The sequence below is a fragment of the Mercenaria mercenaria genome, chromosome 2 (assembly GCF_021730395.1).
Source record: "Mercenaria mercenaria strain notata chromosome 2, MADL_Memer_1, whole genome shotgun sequence".
Classification (NCBI taxonomy): domain Eukaryota; kingdom Metazoa; phylum Mollusca; class Bivalvia; order Venerida; family Veneridae; genus Mercenaria; species Mercenaria mercenaria.
The window spans coordinates 60568005-60586418 of NC_069362.1; the positions used below are offsets into that span (position 1 = coordinate 60568005).

The 18414-nt window shown below is 36.7% G+C and overlaps 1 protein-coding gene across 1 annotated transcript; it reads right to left on the reverse strand.

Annotated features, from left to right (window-relative positions):
• Positions 1 to 1603: 1603 nt before the first annotated feature.
• On the reverse strand, positions 1604 to 17909 carry LOC128549439 (RNA-binding protein with serine-rich domain 1-B-like). Its single transcript, XM_053526086.1, has 3 exons — positions 17668 to 17909; positions 15618 to 15765; positions 1604 to 1610 (listed from the first exon to the last, which is right to left on the reverse strand). Exons 1-3 carry the CDS (start codon positions 17768 to 17770, stop codon positions 1604 to 1606), a joined length of 258 nt encoding a protein of 85 aa, XP_053382061.1. The 5' UTR covers positions 17771 to 17909.
• Between the last annotated feature and the right edge of the window lie 505 nt (positions 17910 to 18414).

The following is an 18414-nucleotide window of genomic DNA, read 5'->3' on the forward strand; positions in this document are numbered from 1 at the left end:
CTTAATTGTTGCTGCTAGGAAATGTCTTCTGCACATATTACAAAGCAGAGACAAAATTGTTGTTCTCAATATTCACCTACCTCCTGTGACCACAGACTATGTTGTAATGCAGAGGACAAAGTATAGATATATAATATTGTTGAATATTCAATAGAATAATGGGAAAAAAATACAAAATTTGTGGGTTTTCACCTTAAGTAGAATCATTTGGGCAATATTCTTGAAATACAATGTACCATTTTATTCAGGAATGTGAACGTTTTGTTACAAAAAAGATTTAGATCTTTGCATAATTTAGGAATAAATTTGTAGGCAAAACTAAAGAATGATTGAGAAAAATAATTAAAGGAATTACAATTTTAAAGTTTTCCAACCAGGGTTTGTTGTTCTTTTTAATGTGACGACGTATTTGCCATACCTGCATGCCTAAGTAGGTGTCAGAAAGTCAAATTAAAAATTAATGTTCTGTGATCGAATCTCGCCAATAACGTGTACTATGGTGTTTTTGATATGTTTTCACTTCACATAGAGAACTGTTATGTTATTGACTATGAATTAAGATTTCATATGAAGTAGAAACTAGTGCAGTGTGTTATGTTTCTATAATTGAACATACATGTATAATGAAATGTTAGAAGATGTGATGTTATGATATTACAAAGACAGTGATATATTAAGCTTGTTTAAACCAAAGGTTTATAAAGCACTTGTAGTCAGCATTTGTCTGAAAACATTATGTGTACTGGACAAAATTTTGTATGGATTATTATGTTATTATTTGGAATAATTTCATTTCAGTTGAGTCTGAATTTGTTTACATGTGCATCGCTTTACAGTTTTTGGTTACCCTATATTTCTTGATTGAACAATTAAATATTATTTTGCTATAATAATAATAATAATAATAATGACTTTATTTATTGAGGCAACACAATTAGGCATGCCCAATCTTCCAAGTGAGCCTCAAAAGTATGTACAATATTTACAAATAGTTTACAAATACAAAATTGACAATAGAATGATGACAAGACAATATAAGCATATGTTAAGTTATACATTTTCCAGTTTGTCAAATAGGATCTTTTGAACTGCTCAAGACTGTTAGAATTTTTTACTTCAAGAGGTAATGAGTTACAGATTTTCGGTCCTGAGTATTCAAGGGATATTATGCAATATAAGCTCCAAGGAAAAGTCAAAAATATAAAGATGTAATACAAAATGTAAGTCCATTGGCCATGATTTGTTACCAAAATTACTACAGGAGTTGGTTGCAGCTTATGCTGTAGCATGGGCATTGTTCTTGACGGATTTATTTTCATTGATATTTACAAATAATGCCACTTAGAAAAATCAACATAATGTGTTTGTCACCAGCATGGATCCAGACCAGCCTGCGCATCCATGTAGTCTGGTCAGGATCCATGCTGTTGGCTTTTCAAGGCCTATTGCAATTAAAGAACCATTAGCGGACAGCATGGATCCTGACCAAACTGCGTGGATGCGCAGGCTGGTCTGGATCCATGCTGGTCACAAACGCACTATGTTGGTTTTCTCATGGCACAGCTCAAATAACTGCCACTTGTGAATTCAGAATATTCATGAATCATGTCCTGAAAATCAAACACAGGTTTCACAAATTGCTAACTAAAAACTATGCAAATTGCATTGTATTCTGTATTACTATCTACATGATTAGATAAATACATATTAAATGTAGCTCTTTGTTTATACGCTTGCTAGAATTCCACCAGACTTTCTTTATACAAGTTACAGTAATTGTGTGTTTTATTATTAAGAAATTGTTTCGAATTTACCTATTCCTGTATCTATGTATTTAAGTGACTTTTTGACAAATCGTCTTTTTTTGTAATCTTTCTTCATCTTTGTTCATTTTCAAGTATCTGCTAGCTTTTTATACTATTTTACATTTTGTCACACAGAATTGCCTCAAATTTTAGTCTGCAAGATTATCATACATCATTTGTTTAATGTGATTAGTTTGTATTAGTTAATTTATAGTATTATTTGAAAAAGACTATAGTTTTCAATCTGAACACATGTGTTCAACAATGTTTCATTTGTTTACTCATATTGCAGACATATCATTCATGACCATTATCATTGGTTCTAGTCAACCCGGTTTGTCTTGCCCCCATTTAACCTTTACCCTGCTAAATCTCTTAAGATGGACTGGACCATCATTCAGTTTGGGTAGTACCACATATTATTTAAAGGGATGTTCACTGAAATTTAACAGACTGAATTGCAAACTGTGGGGACCATGATCACAAAGGCAGAATCTCTTGCCACCGGCAGGCTCAAGGTTTAGGAAGTTTAACTATTTTTAGCTCACATGTCACAAAGTGACAGTGTGAGCTTTTGTGATCGCGCAGCGTCCGTCGTCCGTCCGTGCGTAAACTTTTGCTTGTGACCACTCTAGAGGTCACATTTTTCATGGGATCTTTATGAAAATTGGTCAGAATGTTCATCTTAATGATATCTAGGTCAAGTTCGAAACTAGGTCATGTGCTGTCAAAAACTAGGTCAGTAGGTTTAAAAATAGAAAAACCTTGTGACCTCTCTAGAGGCCATATTTTTCAATGGATCTTCATGAAAATTAGTCAGAATGTTCAACTTGATGATATCTAGGTCAAGTTTGAAACTGGGTCACGTGCCATCAAAAACTAGGTCAGTAGGTCAAATAATAGAAAAACCTTGTGACCTCTCTAGAGGCCGTATTTTTCATGGGATCTGTATGAAAGTTGGTCTGAATGTTCATCTTGATGATATCTAGGTCAAGTTTGAAACTGGGTCACGTGCTATCCAAAACTAGGTCAGTAGGTCTAAAAATAGAAAAACCTTGTGACCTCTCTAAAGGCCATATTTTTCAATGGATCTTCATGAAAATTGGTCAGAATGATCATCTTGATGATATCTTGGTCAAGTTCGAAACTGGGTCACGTGCCATCCAAAACTAGGTCATGAGGTCTAAAAATAGAAAAACCTTGTGACCTCCCTAGAGGCCATATTTTTCAATGGATCTTCATGAAAATTGGTCAGAATGTTCATCTTGATGATATCTAGGCCGTGTTCGAAAGTGGGTCATGTGCGGTCAAAAACTAGGTCAGTAGGTCTAAAAATAGAAAAACCTTGTGACCTCCCTAGAGGCCATATTTTTCAATGGATCTTCATGAAAATTGTTCAGAATATTCATCTTGATGATATCTAGGCCATGATCGAAAGTGGGTCAGGTGCGGTCAAAAACTAGGTCAGTAGGTCTAAAAATAGAAAAACCTTGTGACCTCCCTAGAGGCCATATTTTTAAATGGATATTCATGAAAATTAGTCAGAATGTTCATCTTGATAATATCTAGGTCAAGTTCGAAACTGGGTCACGTGCGGTCCAAAACTAGGTCATTAGGTCTAAAAATAGAAAAAACTTGTGACCGTCTAGAGGCCATATTTTTCCATGGATCTTCATGAAAGTTGGTCTGAATGTTCGCTTTGATGATATCTAGGTCAAGTTCGAAAGTGGGTCACATGCGGTCAAAAACTAGGTCATTAGGTCTAAAAATAGAAAAACTTCGCTTTGATGATATCTAGGTCAAGTTCGAAAATGGGTCACATGCGGTCAAAAACTAGGTCATTAGGTCTAAAAATAGAAAAAACCTTGTGAACTCTCTAGAGGCCTTATTTTTCAATGGATCTTCATGAAAATTAGTCAGAATGTTCACCTTGATGATATCTTGGTCAAGTTTGAAAGTGGATGACGTGTGGTCAAAAACTAGGTCATTAGGTCTAAAAATAGAAAAACGTTGTGACCTCTCTAGTGGCCACACTTTTCATGAGATCTTCATGAAAATTGGTCAGAATGTTCACCTTGATGACATCTAGGTCAAGTTCGAAACTGGGTCACGTGCCTTTAAAAACTAGGTCCTTAGGTCAATTAATAGAAAAACCTTGTGACCTCTCTGGAGGCCGTACTTTTCATGAGATCTTCATGAAAATTGGTGAGAATGTTCACCTTGATGGTATCTAGGTCAAGTTCGAAACTTGGTCAAGTGCCATCAAAAACTAGGTCATTAGGTCAGATAATAGAAAAACCTTGTGACCTCTCTAGAGGCCATATTTTTCAATGGATCTTCATGAAACTTGGTCAGAATTTTTATCTCGATATCTAGGTCAAGTTCAAAACTGGGTCACATGAGCTCAAATACTAGGTCACTATGTCAAATAATAGAAAAAAACGACGTCATACTCAGTTCAAAACTTGGTCATGTGGGGACAGGTGAGCGATTCAGGACCATCATGGTCCTCTTGTTATATGATGTCAGACTTTTGAATTGTATGTTTTTGTGTAACAAATGAAAATCTGCATTTTGCCCAATTCTTTCTCCTTTTCACAAACCTTGTTAGAAAAGAAAAGAAGTTTACGTCATTTTTGTTGGTAATAAAAAAGAAATGTATATGATTTGACATTGTTAAAGGCACTGGCCTCCATATTCTGGCTAAAAGTGGACTTTCTTTAAAATTGAACTTTGATCTTTAATATGAACATTAGAACATTAGTTTTTGTTTATAAACTGTCTTAAAAATGCCAGTTCAAGAAAGAAAAAAAAACATGCCCACATTGGGAATTGAAACCGGGGTCACAGCAGTAATAAAGAAATTTCCTGCATAATGCTTGACTAATGCACCACAGAGGAATACATACTTAACGATTGTTAAATATAAAGATTTATAATTACAGAATTGTGTGATCAATGGCCAATCAGATTTTGGATAGCACTTGTTCTTTTTGGAAGATAGTTGATTTATTTGCTTCTTTGCCAGATGATTTGGTTGATTTCTTTATTGATAGGTGCACATGTGTCTGTTTCAAAATATACAATTTTAAACATTTTTTCTAAACAAAGTTCTTTTGAAAACAAAGCAAACCTATCCTTAATCCATATTTAGCCCTTACCCTGCTATATTTCTATAATGGACTGGTCCATCTTCCAATTTAGGCAGTACCATTTATCATTTGAAGGGGTGTTTACTAAAAATTTACTGACTGAATAGCGAACAGTGCAGACCATGATCAGACTGCATGGATGTGCAGGCTGATCTTGGTCTGCACTGGTCGCAAAGGCAGAATCACTTGCCGCCAGCAGGCTAAGAGTTAGAAAGGGTTGTTTTATTTTTAGATGTTGCTAATTCTAAACATAACATTTGAAATATCAGTTGGGTTATATTTTATGGTTTTGTACATTGTTCATATGTTATGTTGTTTTTCTTTGTGTACATCTAGTGATAGAATTATCATTTGTAAAAAAAAAATAAAGATAAATACTTTTTATATTTCTTGTTTTTCTGAGTTTCTCAAAACATTACTTTTTTTGTGAATCTATGAAATTACGTGCAGGAATTGTCAAAAAAATAAAACAACACATATTGAAGACTTGGGGAGGGTGTAAGGGGTAAGAGTGAGCAATTTTCTCTAACATTTCCTTTAGGATTAAATGATATTTTCATAAATGTTCATAACTAGTTGTTACCACCTTTTATCTCTAATGTAAGTAATACAAAAATGTAATTCTAGAAGCAAAAAGACAATGTTTGGCGGGCAGACATCCGGCAGTTCCGATCGGATGTTTAGCTGGACGCCATAACGACTTTTGATGTGATGGGGCGGGGGTCCACCCTAACGACACTTGACCACACATATTTACATGTACCCTACTGACCAACTCGTATGTGTACGTTACTAACCATGTGTACTGTACTCATCATGCAAATATAAAAAATAGAGAAAACATATAAAATATTTAATTATGTACGTAGTACTTTTAATTAACGATTATCGCCGACCATTCAGGTTTTGATATTGCTCGATACATTAGATGTCTACATTAAAAAGTATGTAATGTATAATTCAGGTAGGAAATAGCCGGTGCAATAGTACGGTAGTAATTCAACTCTGCCGGACTCCGAAACCAGGGCATGAGTTCGACCCCCAGCCCCCTACCAATCTAACTTACTAAGTAATATTAGGCTAAGAGTCCTGTGCTTACCATCTGGCACGCTAAAGAACCATGGAATTAGAGCGCCTTCTCGCGCTGTATTTCCACTAAAACTACAAACATTCTTGCGGATGAGCTGGAACAACTGATTAGACCTTTCTGGGATGAGTCACCCGTATGACTGTAAAATAGTGGAATAATAACGTAAGATCTTGGACCAGATCGTTTTCGGTAAGAAATGCTCTTTGTTATTTAGAAATTATGCAAGATACAAGAATCTATTATTTAAGGATGACAAACAGCGCATGATGTGTTTTCCCTCGATACAAAATTCTTGTTGCTACTGATTTCCATGCAGTTCTAAGCTCTTTTCTCATTTACTTTGGACAAACAGACAAAATTGCAGGTTATTTCACGAAATCCGCAGTCTCGACGAATTGCTTAGTGAAAAATTCTACAAATTAGAAAATCGAAATCCCGTAGCTCGTACACGTGTCGCAGATGGCATTGCACAATCTCCACACGGGCATCTTTAGGAGGCATTGCGCTGATCGTGCAGCCAACGCATGATTTTTCGTTGACATGTTGCCCAAAAGAAATGGTACGGAGATTGTAGGCTCGTAGGACCTTCGCACGGGCCTTGCACTTGCTGCCCGTGCGGTACCCGTGAAAACGCACGGATACTAAACAATCATCGCGCGGCAACCTTATAACGGCCGCATCATTGCCGCACACATTTTTCAGATGGTTATATATATTGGCCATCTCCAACATCTTTTCATTATTTGTCTCTTAGGCAAAATGATAGTACCACTAAGACTCAGATACTTACAAGCCCTGTCGTCCTTGATGAGCAGCAGGTCCGACAAAGGCGCAAGAAGAGGAAGGTTTGTGTGAAGCCCTTGCTGCTGAGACGGGTCACCCTGGGACACCATGACATACTGATGCAGGAGTTGATGCAGGAATCAGACGGGGACTTCAAAGCTTACCTCAGAATCGAGCCAACCATGTTTCGGGAGATTGTGGGAGACTGACCCCAGAATTTTTTATTCACCTAGACTGCCGTCCAGACGATTTCCATGGAAAGCTTGTGGAGTCTGCACGGCAACTGCACAGAAATGGCACTGTTTCCGTATAATCTCCGCTCAGCGTCCGTACCCCATCTTCTGGTTACGCCCTTGAGGTATTAGTAAAAAATACTAGAGAAAGGCTCCTTCATTCCTTTCAGCATATAAACTTAATGGGTCGTTTTCAAACAGAATTAGATATACTTAACATTATGCTGATGTTATCATTACGGCTTGAAGATGAAATGCAAAACGTAATGAAATTATATATTTTTATTTAATCCCTTAATAAATTCCAAATATCTTAATAATCTGTTAATGTCACCGATGTTTTATAAAATAGTTATAATAATAAGAAGAAAAAGAATAGAAAAATCTGTAGCAACAGTTTATCTCAAGGAATTTCAAATGTTTATTATCAACATGTTAAATACAATTAAGTTACATGTCATTTCTGTACCCTACCCTCTCGTGTCCTTCCTCGACATTCCTAAAAATCGATAATGCATGTAACAAAAGAGCCTTAGGTAGCATTGATTTATATATCATATACTACGACAGTTGTGTTTAATCAACGATAATTTGAAATAAATAAGAGACATATAAGCAACTGTTAACCCCATCCAGACAGTATAGGGCATTAAACCAGGTCACTAGGTACAAGGGTCAAGGTTACACTTAGAGGTCAAAGGTCACGATCACAACATTCTACTTTCCGTGTATCAAATTTGCGTCTAGGGGTATCAATCACAGTTAGTGACAGCTCTAGTCACGGGCCAAGTTTGATGAACCTTCCCGACAATCGCTGTTGTAGCTACTGTGTTCAGTAAATGTTGCAGCTACTGAATAAATTTCTGTATTCAGGCATTGGTTCAGGTACTGAATAAATTTCTGTATTCAGGCATTGGTGCAGGTACTGAATAAATTTCTGTATTCAGGCATTGGTGCAGCAGCTCAATAAATTGATGTATTCAGGCATTGGTGCAGATGCTGAATAAATTGTTGTATTTAGGCATTGGTGCAGCTGCTGAATAAATTGATGTATTCAGGCATTGGTGCAGATGCTGAATAAATTGCTGTATTCAGGCATTGGTGCAGCAGCTCAATAAATTGATATATTCAGGCATTGGTGCAGATGCTGAATAAATTGCTGTATTCAGGCATTGGTGCAGCAGCTCAATAAATTGATGTATTCAGGCATTGCCTACAAGCCCAAAAGATCAAAAATTTAAATTTTCTGCCCAAAGTTTCATTAAAAAGGGTCAAAATGGGGCCCAAAAGTGTTAAAAGCCTTTCTTTGTTTTGACCCCAGACCATTTTTTGCCCCGACGCCCAGATTTGAACTTGCCCTAAAGATCCAATTTAACATTCTGACAAAGTTTCATGAAATACAGTCATAAATGGGGCCTCTAAGTGTTAAAAAGGTTTTCCTTTATGACCTAGTGACCTGTTTTTTGACCCTAATGACCCAAATTTTAAATTGACCAAAAAGATCATAAAGTTAACTTCGACAAATTTCTTAAGAAGGTAAAAAAGTGGCCCCAAAAGTTTAACTAGTTTTTCCTTTGATTTGCCCCCGGGTGCCCTATTTTTGATCCACTGACCCAGAAAAATTGCCAAAAGATCACAAGAAAATTTCGATAAGTTTAGAAGATACAGTCATAAATATGGCCTCTACAGTGTTAACAAGCTTTTCCTTTGATCTGCCCTAGGACCGTTTTTGCCCCCACCTCCCCCAGTTTACACTTGCCTTAAATCCTAAAGTTTAAACTTTCCCTGCCAAGTTTCATATGATAGGGCATAAATGGGGCCTCTACAGTGGTAAACAGTTTTTCCTTTGATTTGCCCTGGGCCTAGTTTTTTACCCTAATGACCCAGATTCAAACGGGATTTAAGATCACAGTTTAAACATTTGGTAAATTTTCAAAGTTTGGGGCCAAAATTGTGACCTCTAGAGTTTAAAAAGTTTTTCCTTTTGATTTGACCTGGTGACCTATTTTTGGACCCCAGATGCCCAATATCAAACCTCCAAGATTTATTGAGGGTAACATTCTGCCCAAAAGTTTCTTTAAAATTTGGGGCCCAAAAATGTGCCCTCTGAGGTTAACAAGCTTTTCCTTTTGATTTCCCTGATACTAGTTTTGACCCAGATGACCCAATATAAAAACTCGTCCAAATTTTTTTAGGGAACATTCTGACCAGTTCATTAAGATTGGGCCAAAAATGTGACCTAGAGTGTTAACAAGTTTTTCCTTTGATTTAAAACTGTGACCTAGTTTTTGACCCCAGATGCCCCAATATCGAACTCGCCCAAAGATTTTTTTGATGGACATTCGCCATTTTCATTAAATTTGGGGGCCAAAAATGGACCTCTAGAGTTTTTAACAACTTTTCCTTTGTTTGACCTGTGACCTAGTATTGACCCCAGAGCCCCAATATCAAATTTTAAAGTTTTTTCGAGGGTAACATTTGACAATTTCATTAAGAGGGGCCAAAAATTGACTTAAAGAGTTAACAGTCAAATTGTTGACGACGGACGGACGGAGGGGAGGGACGACGGAGACGCGGACCCCGACACGGGGTGTCACAAAAGCCACCTTTGGCACTTTGTGCTCGGGTGAGCTAAAAAAAAAGTAATTTTTTTTTGTGTGGCGGGGAAGAGATTTTTAGGTTTAAAATTTCAAGTTGTGGATACCTTCTTCAGGCTTGGGAACCCAGACCTGGGCCTGTATTCATCAACATTTTAAGTTTAAAACTTAATAAGACTTTAAAAACGCTAAAATTTGTAATGAAATACTGCAAAAATATTCATTCTTTAGCTGCAGACAGCTCTGCAAAGTTTCATTAGGAAAGACATGCTACAAACAAATTTTCGGCAATTTGAATATTTTCCCCGTTCTTAGATTTTAAAACCTCAATGAATACAGGCCCGAGGAACCCGAACATTGCATAACCTTGGGCTCCTTTCTTGACTGTATATAAAACAAAAAAGTTTTGCCCGGGTTTCAGTCGGCTACATGGGAAATTTTTACAGGCGTATCCAAAAACTACTACAGTTTAATTTAAATTTAATTTGGGCATAATCAAACTTCAATTATATTTAAAACAAGATGCTAGTTTAATTTATCCTAATTTACGAATTCATCTGAGCTAGACTGTAAAGAAAGCTTTAAGCTTAAATCAGTTGCTTTCAAAACCGCTTTTATGATGAAATAGTACCTTTTTTAACTTTCAAAAAGAATTCAATTTTCATGGGTACATAACAAAATTTAGATACAAAGTCCTGATTTTTATTTTTCGGGGGGAAAAAACATGAAAAACACTGAATATTAAAAATAAACAAATACATAGAAAATGCCCACTCATTATACCTAAATTGAAAATTTTAAAAATGAAAGAAACACTGACACTTCTGAAAAACTTTTGTAAACAACAATAAAATAGTGGTCAAATTTCTTTGCAACATTCAACATTCCTGTCTTTGCAATCACTTTCACTGGTTCTTGACGTGTACCAAAATCAGTACAGCACACAATCCCAGAAATTGTATTACTTTATGTCCTTTAAGCTGCCAAATACCCCTCTGACCATCTCCTAATTAGACTTTAATGTTTTTCTATTTTTAAATTGTCTCATCTTGAAGAGCTAAAGCTGGATCTACTGTACCGTTTTCGTCTGACAGGTGATTTTAACTGCGCGAACGCCCTTCTGGGGGGAGACCCTTCTTCGGGTTTGGTGTTTCAAAAAATGTTGGGAAAATTAGTTTTTTTTAAAATTTACCTTTTCCCATCACCCACACATGAAAAATTTCCAAAAAAGAAAATTGTTGTTGAAAGCATCAAAGTAAATACCATAGATACCCATTTTAATAATGCGCTTTTTTTTTTGCCCCCCCGGGAACCCACCCCCGAATCGTGGGTGCGCATAATAAAACAGGTAAAGACAATTTTCCAAACTTAAAAACAATTTTGAAACCGTGTTTGCCATTTTGGAAAAGGGGAAACTACTCCCCGCACTTACTGCCCCCCAAAAAAATTTCTAAGATTGTCGTTACGTTCCGTAAAAGATCGAATTGTTTATTTTTCTTTCAAAAAAAATTTAAAATTTCATATAAATTTAAAAGAAATTTTGACGAAAAAATGTTTACAATCACAAAAATTATGATACTAATTAAAAGATCGAAATTTATTTTTTAACCGAGACAAAACGTAAACAACAAAATTTGGACACGAGGTGACACGTTAATTGCCGGAATTACTGGCTTTATAAATCTGACAAAAAGACAAATCACACCTTTTGTTTCATTTGAATTGAAAAGCTCATGTCATTTGAAAAAATACCATTCCGAAATATTGAACACGCATTTATTTAATTTAAAATAGTGAAAAAAAAAAAGGAAAAAAAACAAACAAAAAAAATAATTTACCCGGTTTTTTTTTTCGAGAAAACCCAAAAAACGATAGACCGTGAGACCCATGCTTTCCCTCCGCCCCGGGGATAAAAAATTTTAAAAAATTTTCCCGTGGCGGGTTTTTAAACTCTACAAACGGGTTTTCCATCCCCCCAAAATTGACAATTTCCCCCCCCCCCCGGAAAATTTGGGCTAAGATCGGGGGGCGCCCTTATAAAAATGGGGGCGCCCTTTTACATGGGTATTCACGGTAAAAGCCCCACAGTGGGAGCAATAAAACCCTAAGATATGACCTTTTTCCCCCAAATTTTGACCTTGAAACCTTTAAGCGAGTCATCCAAAACATGCGCTCTGTGTGGCGAAAAAACCCGTGTCAAAATTTTTCCCCCAAACCTTTAAGGGGGCAAATTACAGAGCAATACAATAATGCTAACGGACAACAGGGGACACAGGCGTCTTTAAAAAACTAGAGCTATCACTAAAAGTGATGAATGAAAACCCGCATGCAAATGACACAGTACATTGCAATTTTACGCACACAAGATTGCATAATTATGTGGACTGTAAATTTTTATAGACCGTATGTAAACAGTTAAAGTAACCAAAAAAAGGGCCATGAAGGCCCTTTATCGCTCCCCTGAGTCAAAATTTCTTTCCCTTTAAAAAAAATTCTTTGCTAAAGCTAAACAATTTAAACCCATGGGGTGGGGTCCCAATTTTAAACCCCGGGGGTCATGATTTTTAACAAATTTTTGTTGAATTCCCACTAGGCAAAAGCAAAATGTCAAAAAATCTAAGAACTAAGGGCCCTTTTGGTTTATTTTAGAGATTTTTTTAAGATTTTCCAAAGTAAAATCAATGACCCCTTTGGGGGGGGGTCCAAAATTTTTAAACCCCCGGGGGCCTGATTGAACAAATTTTTTTAAGGTCCACTAGGGAATGCTACATATGAAATTTTCTAAGCTCTAGGCCCTTTTGGTTTATTTTGAAGATTTTTTATGTACAAACAATTTAAACCATGGGGGGGGGGTCAATTTGACCCCGGTTTGGGCAAATTTGAACAAATTTTGTAGAATCCAAAAGGGGAAACACAATTGTATATCTAAGATCTAGGGCCTTTTGGGTTTAATTTTTTGAAAAATTTTGAAGATTTTCCCATGTAAAATCAAGTGACCCCTGGGGTGGGCAATTTTGACCCCCGGGGGGCATGATTTTTAACAAATTTTGTAAGTTCCCCTAGGCAATGCAAAATGCAAATATCTAAAACCAAGGGCCTTCCCGGTTTATTTTTTGAGAAAAATTTTTAAGATTTTTTCCCATGTTTAAAAACAAGTGAAACCCCCGGGGCCCAGGGCAATTTTTGCCCCGGGGGCATGATTTTAACCCTTTTAAATAAAGGGGGGGGCCACTCGGGAATGCTACATTCAAATATCTAAGCTTTTAGGGGTTCTGGTTTTTTTAGAAGAAGAAATTTTTCCCATTAAAATCAAGTGACCCCTGGGGGGGGGTCAATTTTTTACCCGGGGGGCCCGATTTAAAAAAATTTTGTGGAGGTCCACTAGGCAAAAGCTAAAAAGTCAAATATCAAGCCCTAGGCCCCTTTTGGATTTTAGAAAAAATTTTGAAGATTTTCCTAAGTAAAAAAAAGTGAACCCCCCGGGGGGGGGTCATTTTGCCCCCGGGGGGCCCCTGATTTGAACAATTTTAGTAGAGGGCCACTAGGGAATGCTACTGTCCAAAAATCTAAGCCCCTAGGGGTTTTGGTTTTTGAGAAAAAGTTTTTTTAAAATTTTCCTATGTAAAATCAAGTGACCCCTGGGGCGGGGTCAATTTTGACCCTGGGGTCATGATTTGAACAAATTTTGTAGAAGTCTACTAGGCAATGCTACATGTCGTATATCTAAGATCTAGGCCTTCTGGTTTATTTTTAGAAAAATTTTGAAGATTTTCCTATGTAAAATCAAGTGACCCCTGGGGTGGGGTCAATTTTGACCCCGGGGATCATGATTTGAACAAATTTTGTAGAAGTCCACTAGGCAATGCTACATGTCAAATATCTAAGCTCTAGGCCTTCTGGTTTATTTTTAGAAATTTTTTGAAGATTTTCCTATGTAAAATCAAGTGACCCCTGGGGCGAGGTCAATTTTGACCCCGGGGTCATGATTTGAACAATTTTAGTAGAGGTCCACTAGGCAATGCTACATGTCAAACATCTAAGCTCTAGGGCTTCTGGTTTTTGAGAAAAAGATTTTTTAAGATTTTCCTATGTAAAATCAAGTGACCCCAGGGGCGGGGTCAATTTTGACCAGGGGTCATGATTTGAACAAATTTTGTGGAGGTCCACTAGGCAATGCTACAAGTCAAATATCTAAGCTCTAGGCCTTCTGGTTTATTTTTAGAAATTTTTTGAAGATTTTCCTATGTAAAATCAAGTGATCCCTGGGGCGAGGTCAATTTTGAGCCCGGGGTCATGATTTGAATAATTTTAGTAGAGGTCCATTAGGCAATGCTACATGTCAAATATCTAAGCTCTAGGGCTTCTGGTTTTTGAGAAGAAGATTTTTTAAGATTTTCCTATGTAAAATCAAGTGACCCCTTGGGCGGGGTCAATTTTGACCCTGGGGTCATGATTTGAACAAATTTGGTAGAGGTCCACTAGGCAATGCTTCACACCAAATATCTAAGCTCTAGGGCTTCTGGTTTTTGAGAAGAAGATTTTTAAAGTTTTTCCTTTTGGTTGCCATGGCAACCAGAATTCTGTATGGAATTCAATTCTTTGAACAATTTTTAAAGAAGACCATCCAAGGAACAACCCTGTGAAGTTTCATCAAAATTGGCCTGTTGGTTTAGGAGGAGATGTTGTTTAAAGGAAAGCGTGGACGGACGGACGCCGGACGGACACCGGACGGTGAGCGATCACAATACCTCACCCTGAGCACTTTGTGCTCAGGTGAGCTAAAAACAAAGTCCCATAACTATGCAGAATACTTATCTAAAAGAATGTAACATGCACCATGCACAACTAGGGTTGGTACTGATCACTTGTGTGAAGTTTCATTAAATTGTGTGCAAGGGTTTGGTAGATTAGGTACGCGCAGACTGTATGTACATAGTATGTTAACAAGAAACAAAGTCCCATAACTCTGCAATTTCTGTTGCTGAAAGAACCTAACATGCCCCATGCACAACTACTGTTGTTACTGATCACTTGTGTGAAGTTTCATTAAATTGTGTCAAGGGGATGAGGAGAGATGGTGCGCAAAAGATTGTGTCTATGTATATAGTATAGTAACAAAAAAACAAAGTCCCATAACTCTGCAAATTTTTTTTCTAAAAGAACCTAACATGCCCCATGCACAACTACTAGTGGTACTGATCACTTGTGTGAAGTTTCATTAAACTGTGTCAAGGGGATGAGGAGAGATGGTGCGCACAAGATTGTGTCTATGTATATAGTATAGTAACAAAAAACCAAAGTCCCATAACTCTGCAAATTTTTTTTCTAAAAGAACCTAACATGCCCCATGCACAACTACTAGTGGTACTGATCACTTGTGTGAAGTTTCATTAAATTCTGTCAAGGGGATAAGGAGAGATGGTGCGCACAAGATTGCGTCTACGGACAGACGGACAGACAGACAGACAATCTGAAACCAGTATACCCGCCCTTACAACTTTGTTGTCGGGGGTAGAATTATCCCTTCGGGCGTATAATAATTGTTGCATATACTTATTAGTATAACCTACTGTTGCAGAATGATAAAATGAAATTTTCAAAAAAAGATCAAAATAGAACATGAATTATCTTGTTAAAGTGGCTCTGCACAATCAGACCAAAATATTTTTGACAATGTACAATTTAATATCAATATTTTCAAAGCATAATGAAACACTGCCAAACTTAAGCAAAAAGATGTTATTGTTGTGTGCTTAATATTTTGCTATTTTAATCAGTTAACTCAACAGTTGCCCTTTACTCTATGGCATGTTTTAAGTTTCTGTACGCTGGTTTCATTTTAGAATCATAATCAAATCATTACCAGAAAGCTCCTTACTGAAAGTTTGTTGGTTTAACACTTGGTGGTATATATTAACATAGCATTAACTTAACTACAATAATACAACTGAACATACCTTCTGTCTCTGTACCTCGGAGGTGAAGGTCGCCACCTCCCTGGAGGACCACCTCTCCTGCCAGGTGGTGGACTGCGCCGTGCTGGTCTGGGAGCTGGCCTAGGTGGCAGCACAGTCTGAGCGGTAACTTCCTGTCCATCTATCTGACCTGTATATACAGTTAAGATCATTTTATACATTAAATGTTCATAACTGAAAAGCTATAAAGCCAAATCATTTATTGATAAGCATGTCACTCAGAGTTTTCTTTCATTAAGTATTTCATCATTTGAATGTTAGACAGGAATTTCCTACACGACAATCATAAAGCAGAATTCAGGATTTTGACCTGACAGTCATCATATCAACTTTGTCTGATCAGTAGTAGTTCAAAGATATGGTAAACAGTATTGGCTCTACAGAAGTAGTCTTTGACAATAAGGCTATAAAGACTGCATCCTGATAGAATTTAATTCAAACCTTATTTGTATGTTCTAGTTGAGTTATAGGCCACACTGACAGTATTTTATACAAATGGTGATTTTCAAGCTTTTAAAGGTGAACAAAAACCCAAATGTCCTTATAAACATTTATTTTAAGCATGTGCAGGCATCCAGGTTGAACCAATGACATTCCACATATCAGCTCACATGGAACAATACAACTTTGCAATCAGGGTTTTTAACCCACAATGATAACTAGAACTGTCACAGGAGGAGTGACAAATACCTCCATAATACGGTCTTGTCACAGAAGAATGGCAACTATAAGAAAGACACGGCCACAAGAAGGTGCAATTTAAATCAACTTTGACCTGTATTTTATGATGTTCCACCTGTGTACCAAAATTTATCTAAATCTGTCAAGCCTTTCTGAGTTATTGTCTGGCAACCATGAGTTTGACAAATTTTAAGTTGGAAAGGGGCCATAACTACATATAAAATTGGTGGGTTTGTAGCCAAAATCAAACTTTACCTGTATTTTATGATGTTACAACATGTGTACCAAAAACATTTAAATCTGTAAAGATCTGTCACTGGAGTGTTTAATGACTCCAATGGTGGCTGAATATTGCACAATAGCTTGAGTCTGTGTTAAAAGTATCAAATAATAAGAGAGGTACAGATAAAGTGTATCAAAACACTATAATTATATAAGTATAATTCTAAGCAAAAAGAGGGCATAATTCAGGAAATATTTGTTATGCACCTTGTGTCATATAATGCGGGTGATGATGTGGAACAACTACTTCAAGTTTGAAACAAATGCATTTCGTAATAACTGAGATATAGTGAAAATGCATCAAAATTAACCTTAAATTCTAAGCAAAAGGGGGCATAATTCATGAAAAATTGGTGTCAGAGTTATGCACCTTATGTCACATGATGTGGGTGATAAGGTGGAACATCCATTTTAAGTTTGAATCAAATCCATTTAATAGTAATAACTGAGATAGAGTGAAAGTGTATCAAAACTTTAACCTGAAATTCTAAGTAAAAAGGGTGGCATAATTTAAGAAATACTGGTGCAAGAGTTATGGCCCATGTGTCACATGATATGGGTGATTATGTTGAACAACTATTTTAAGTTTGAATCAAATCTATTTAGTAATAAAACCCTTCCAGGCACATAGAAGTTATGAAGCAAAAACCAAATATCTAACCTTTGACCTTGAACTGTGACCTTGACCTTTGACCACCAGGCATAGGTGATGTGTTCAACATGTCAGCTGGTCTTGAGGAATAATAATGTGAAGTTAAATTAAAATCCTTCCAGGCATATAGATTTCGGGACGCGACCTGACAAAACTGACTCCTATATAGCCTCCCCAAACATACTTGGTGGGGGTATAATGAACCATGGCACAAAATGCAGCACCCCAAAACCACTCAGAAAGATTACTATTTCAACAACTGACTGGAAATTGTATATTAATATCAAAGAGTCATTTGAAACTGACCACAATATTAGACCTTATCATATTTAAGTCCAACCTGCGATCTTATAAACAGAGAAACCCAAATCATTTTGACGGAAGAAATATTTTGATCACCTATTTCCATTTCCTTACCTCCATCCATATGTTTTACAGCTTTTTCTGCCTCTTCTGGTGTTGCAAAATCAACATATGCAAATCCCTTAGCGAAGTTTGGATGTGCCCGGTCAGGGGGCATCTCCAAATGCTTGATTGACCCATACACAGAGAATATCTCCTGAACATGGTCTTTGGTCACGTTCCGTGTCAACTTCCCTACATGTACCTTTGTGGGGCGAGGGGTTGGGCTCCTCTTTTTCCTTTTAGGTGACCTGTAAAAATAATAAATTTAATCTTCTAGGATACTGAGATACTGGATATGAAACTACAAGTAAGAGGAGATTCAAAATGTGTAACATCTGAAGAAGTTACACAGGTCAATATACAGTCGTGTAAGTATGTAAGAACATTCTTGCATTTCTACCTCTTGGATTAAGACGGAATGCAACTTGACATGCTAGTACATGGCAATGTGCTAAAAATTATTTGTTTGATGACAGCACTTCATCTTGGTGACAAGAATATTGTCTGTAAGTACTGACCTGGCACTCATTAATCTTCGCCAATATTTTCGGGCATTTTCGTTGTATTACGCGATATTTGTGTCCTAAAAATTCCTAAATTTATCAAAATAATCAACTTAGATAAACAACGGCGCAGTGGTGTAGTGGCAAGCTCTCTGACTTGTAATGACGTTACAACCATTCTTTTTATATAATTCCTTGTGTTTGTATTTGTATCTGTTTTACATTATTTCATGAAACGATTCATTTTGTGTCGTTA

What these genes read in the sequence shown, in the direction of transcription:
- LOC128549439 (XM_053526086.1), bottom strand. Translation starts at nt 17,770, where the DNA reads ATGCCCCCTGACCGGGCACATCCAAACTTCGCTAAGGGATTTGCATAT. An exon ending in TGTAAAACATATGGATGGAG is followed by an intron (nt 15,766 to 17,667) that starts GTAAGGAAATGG and finishes CTGTATATACAG; the next exon opens with GTCAGATAGATGGACAGGAA.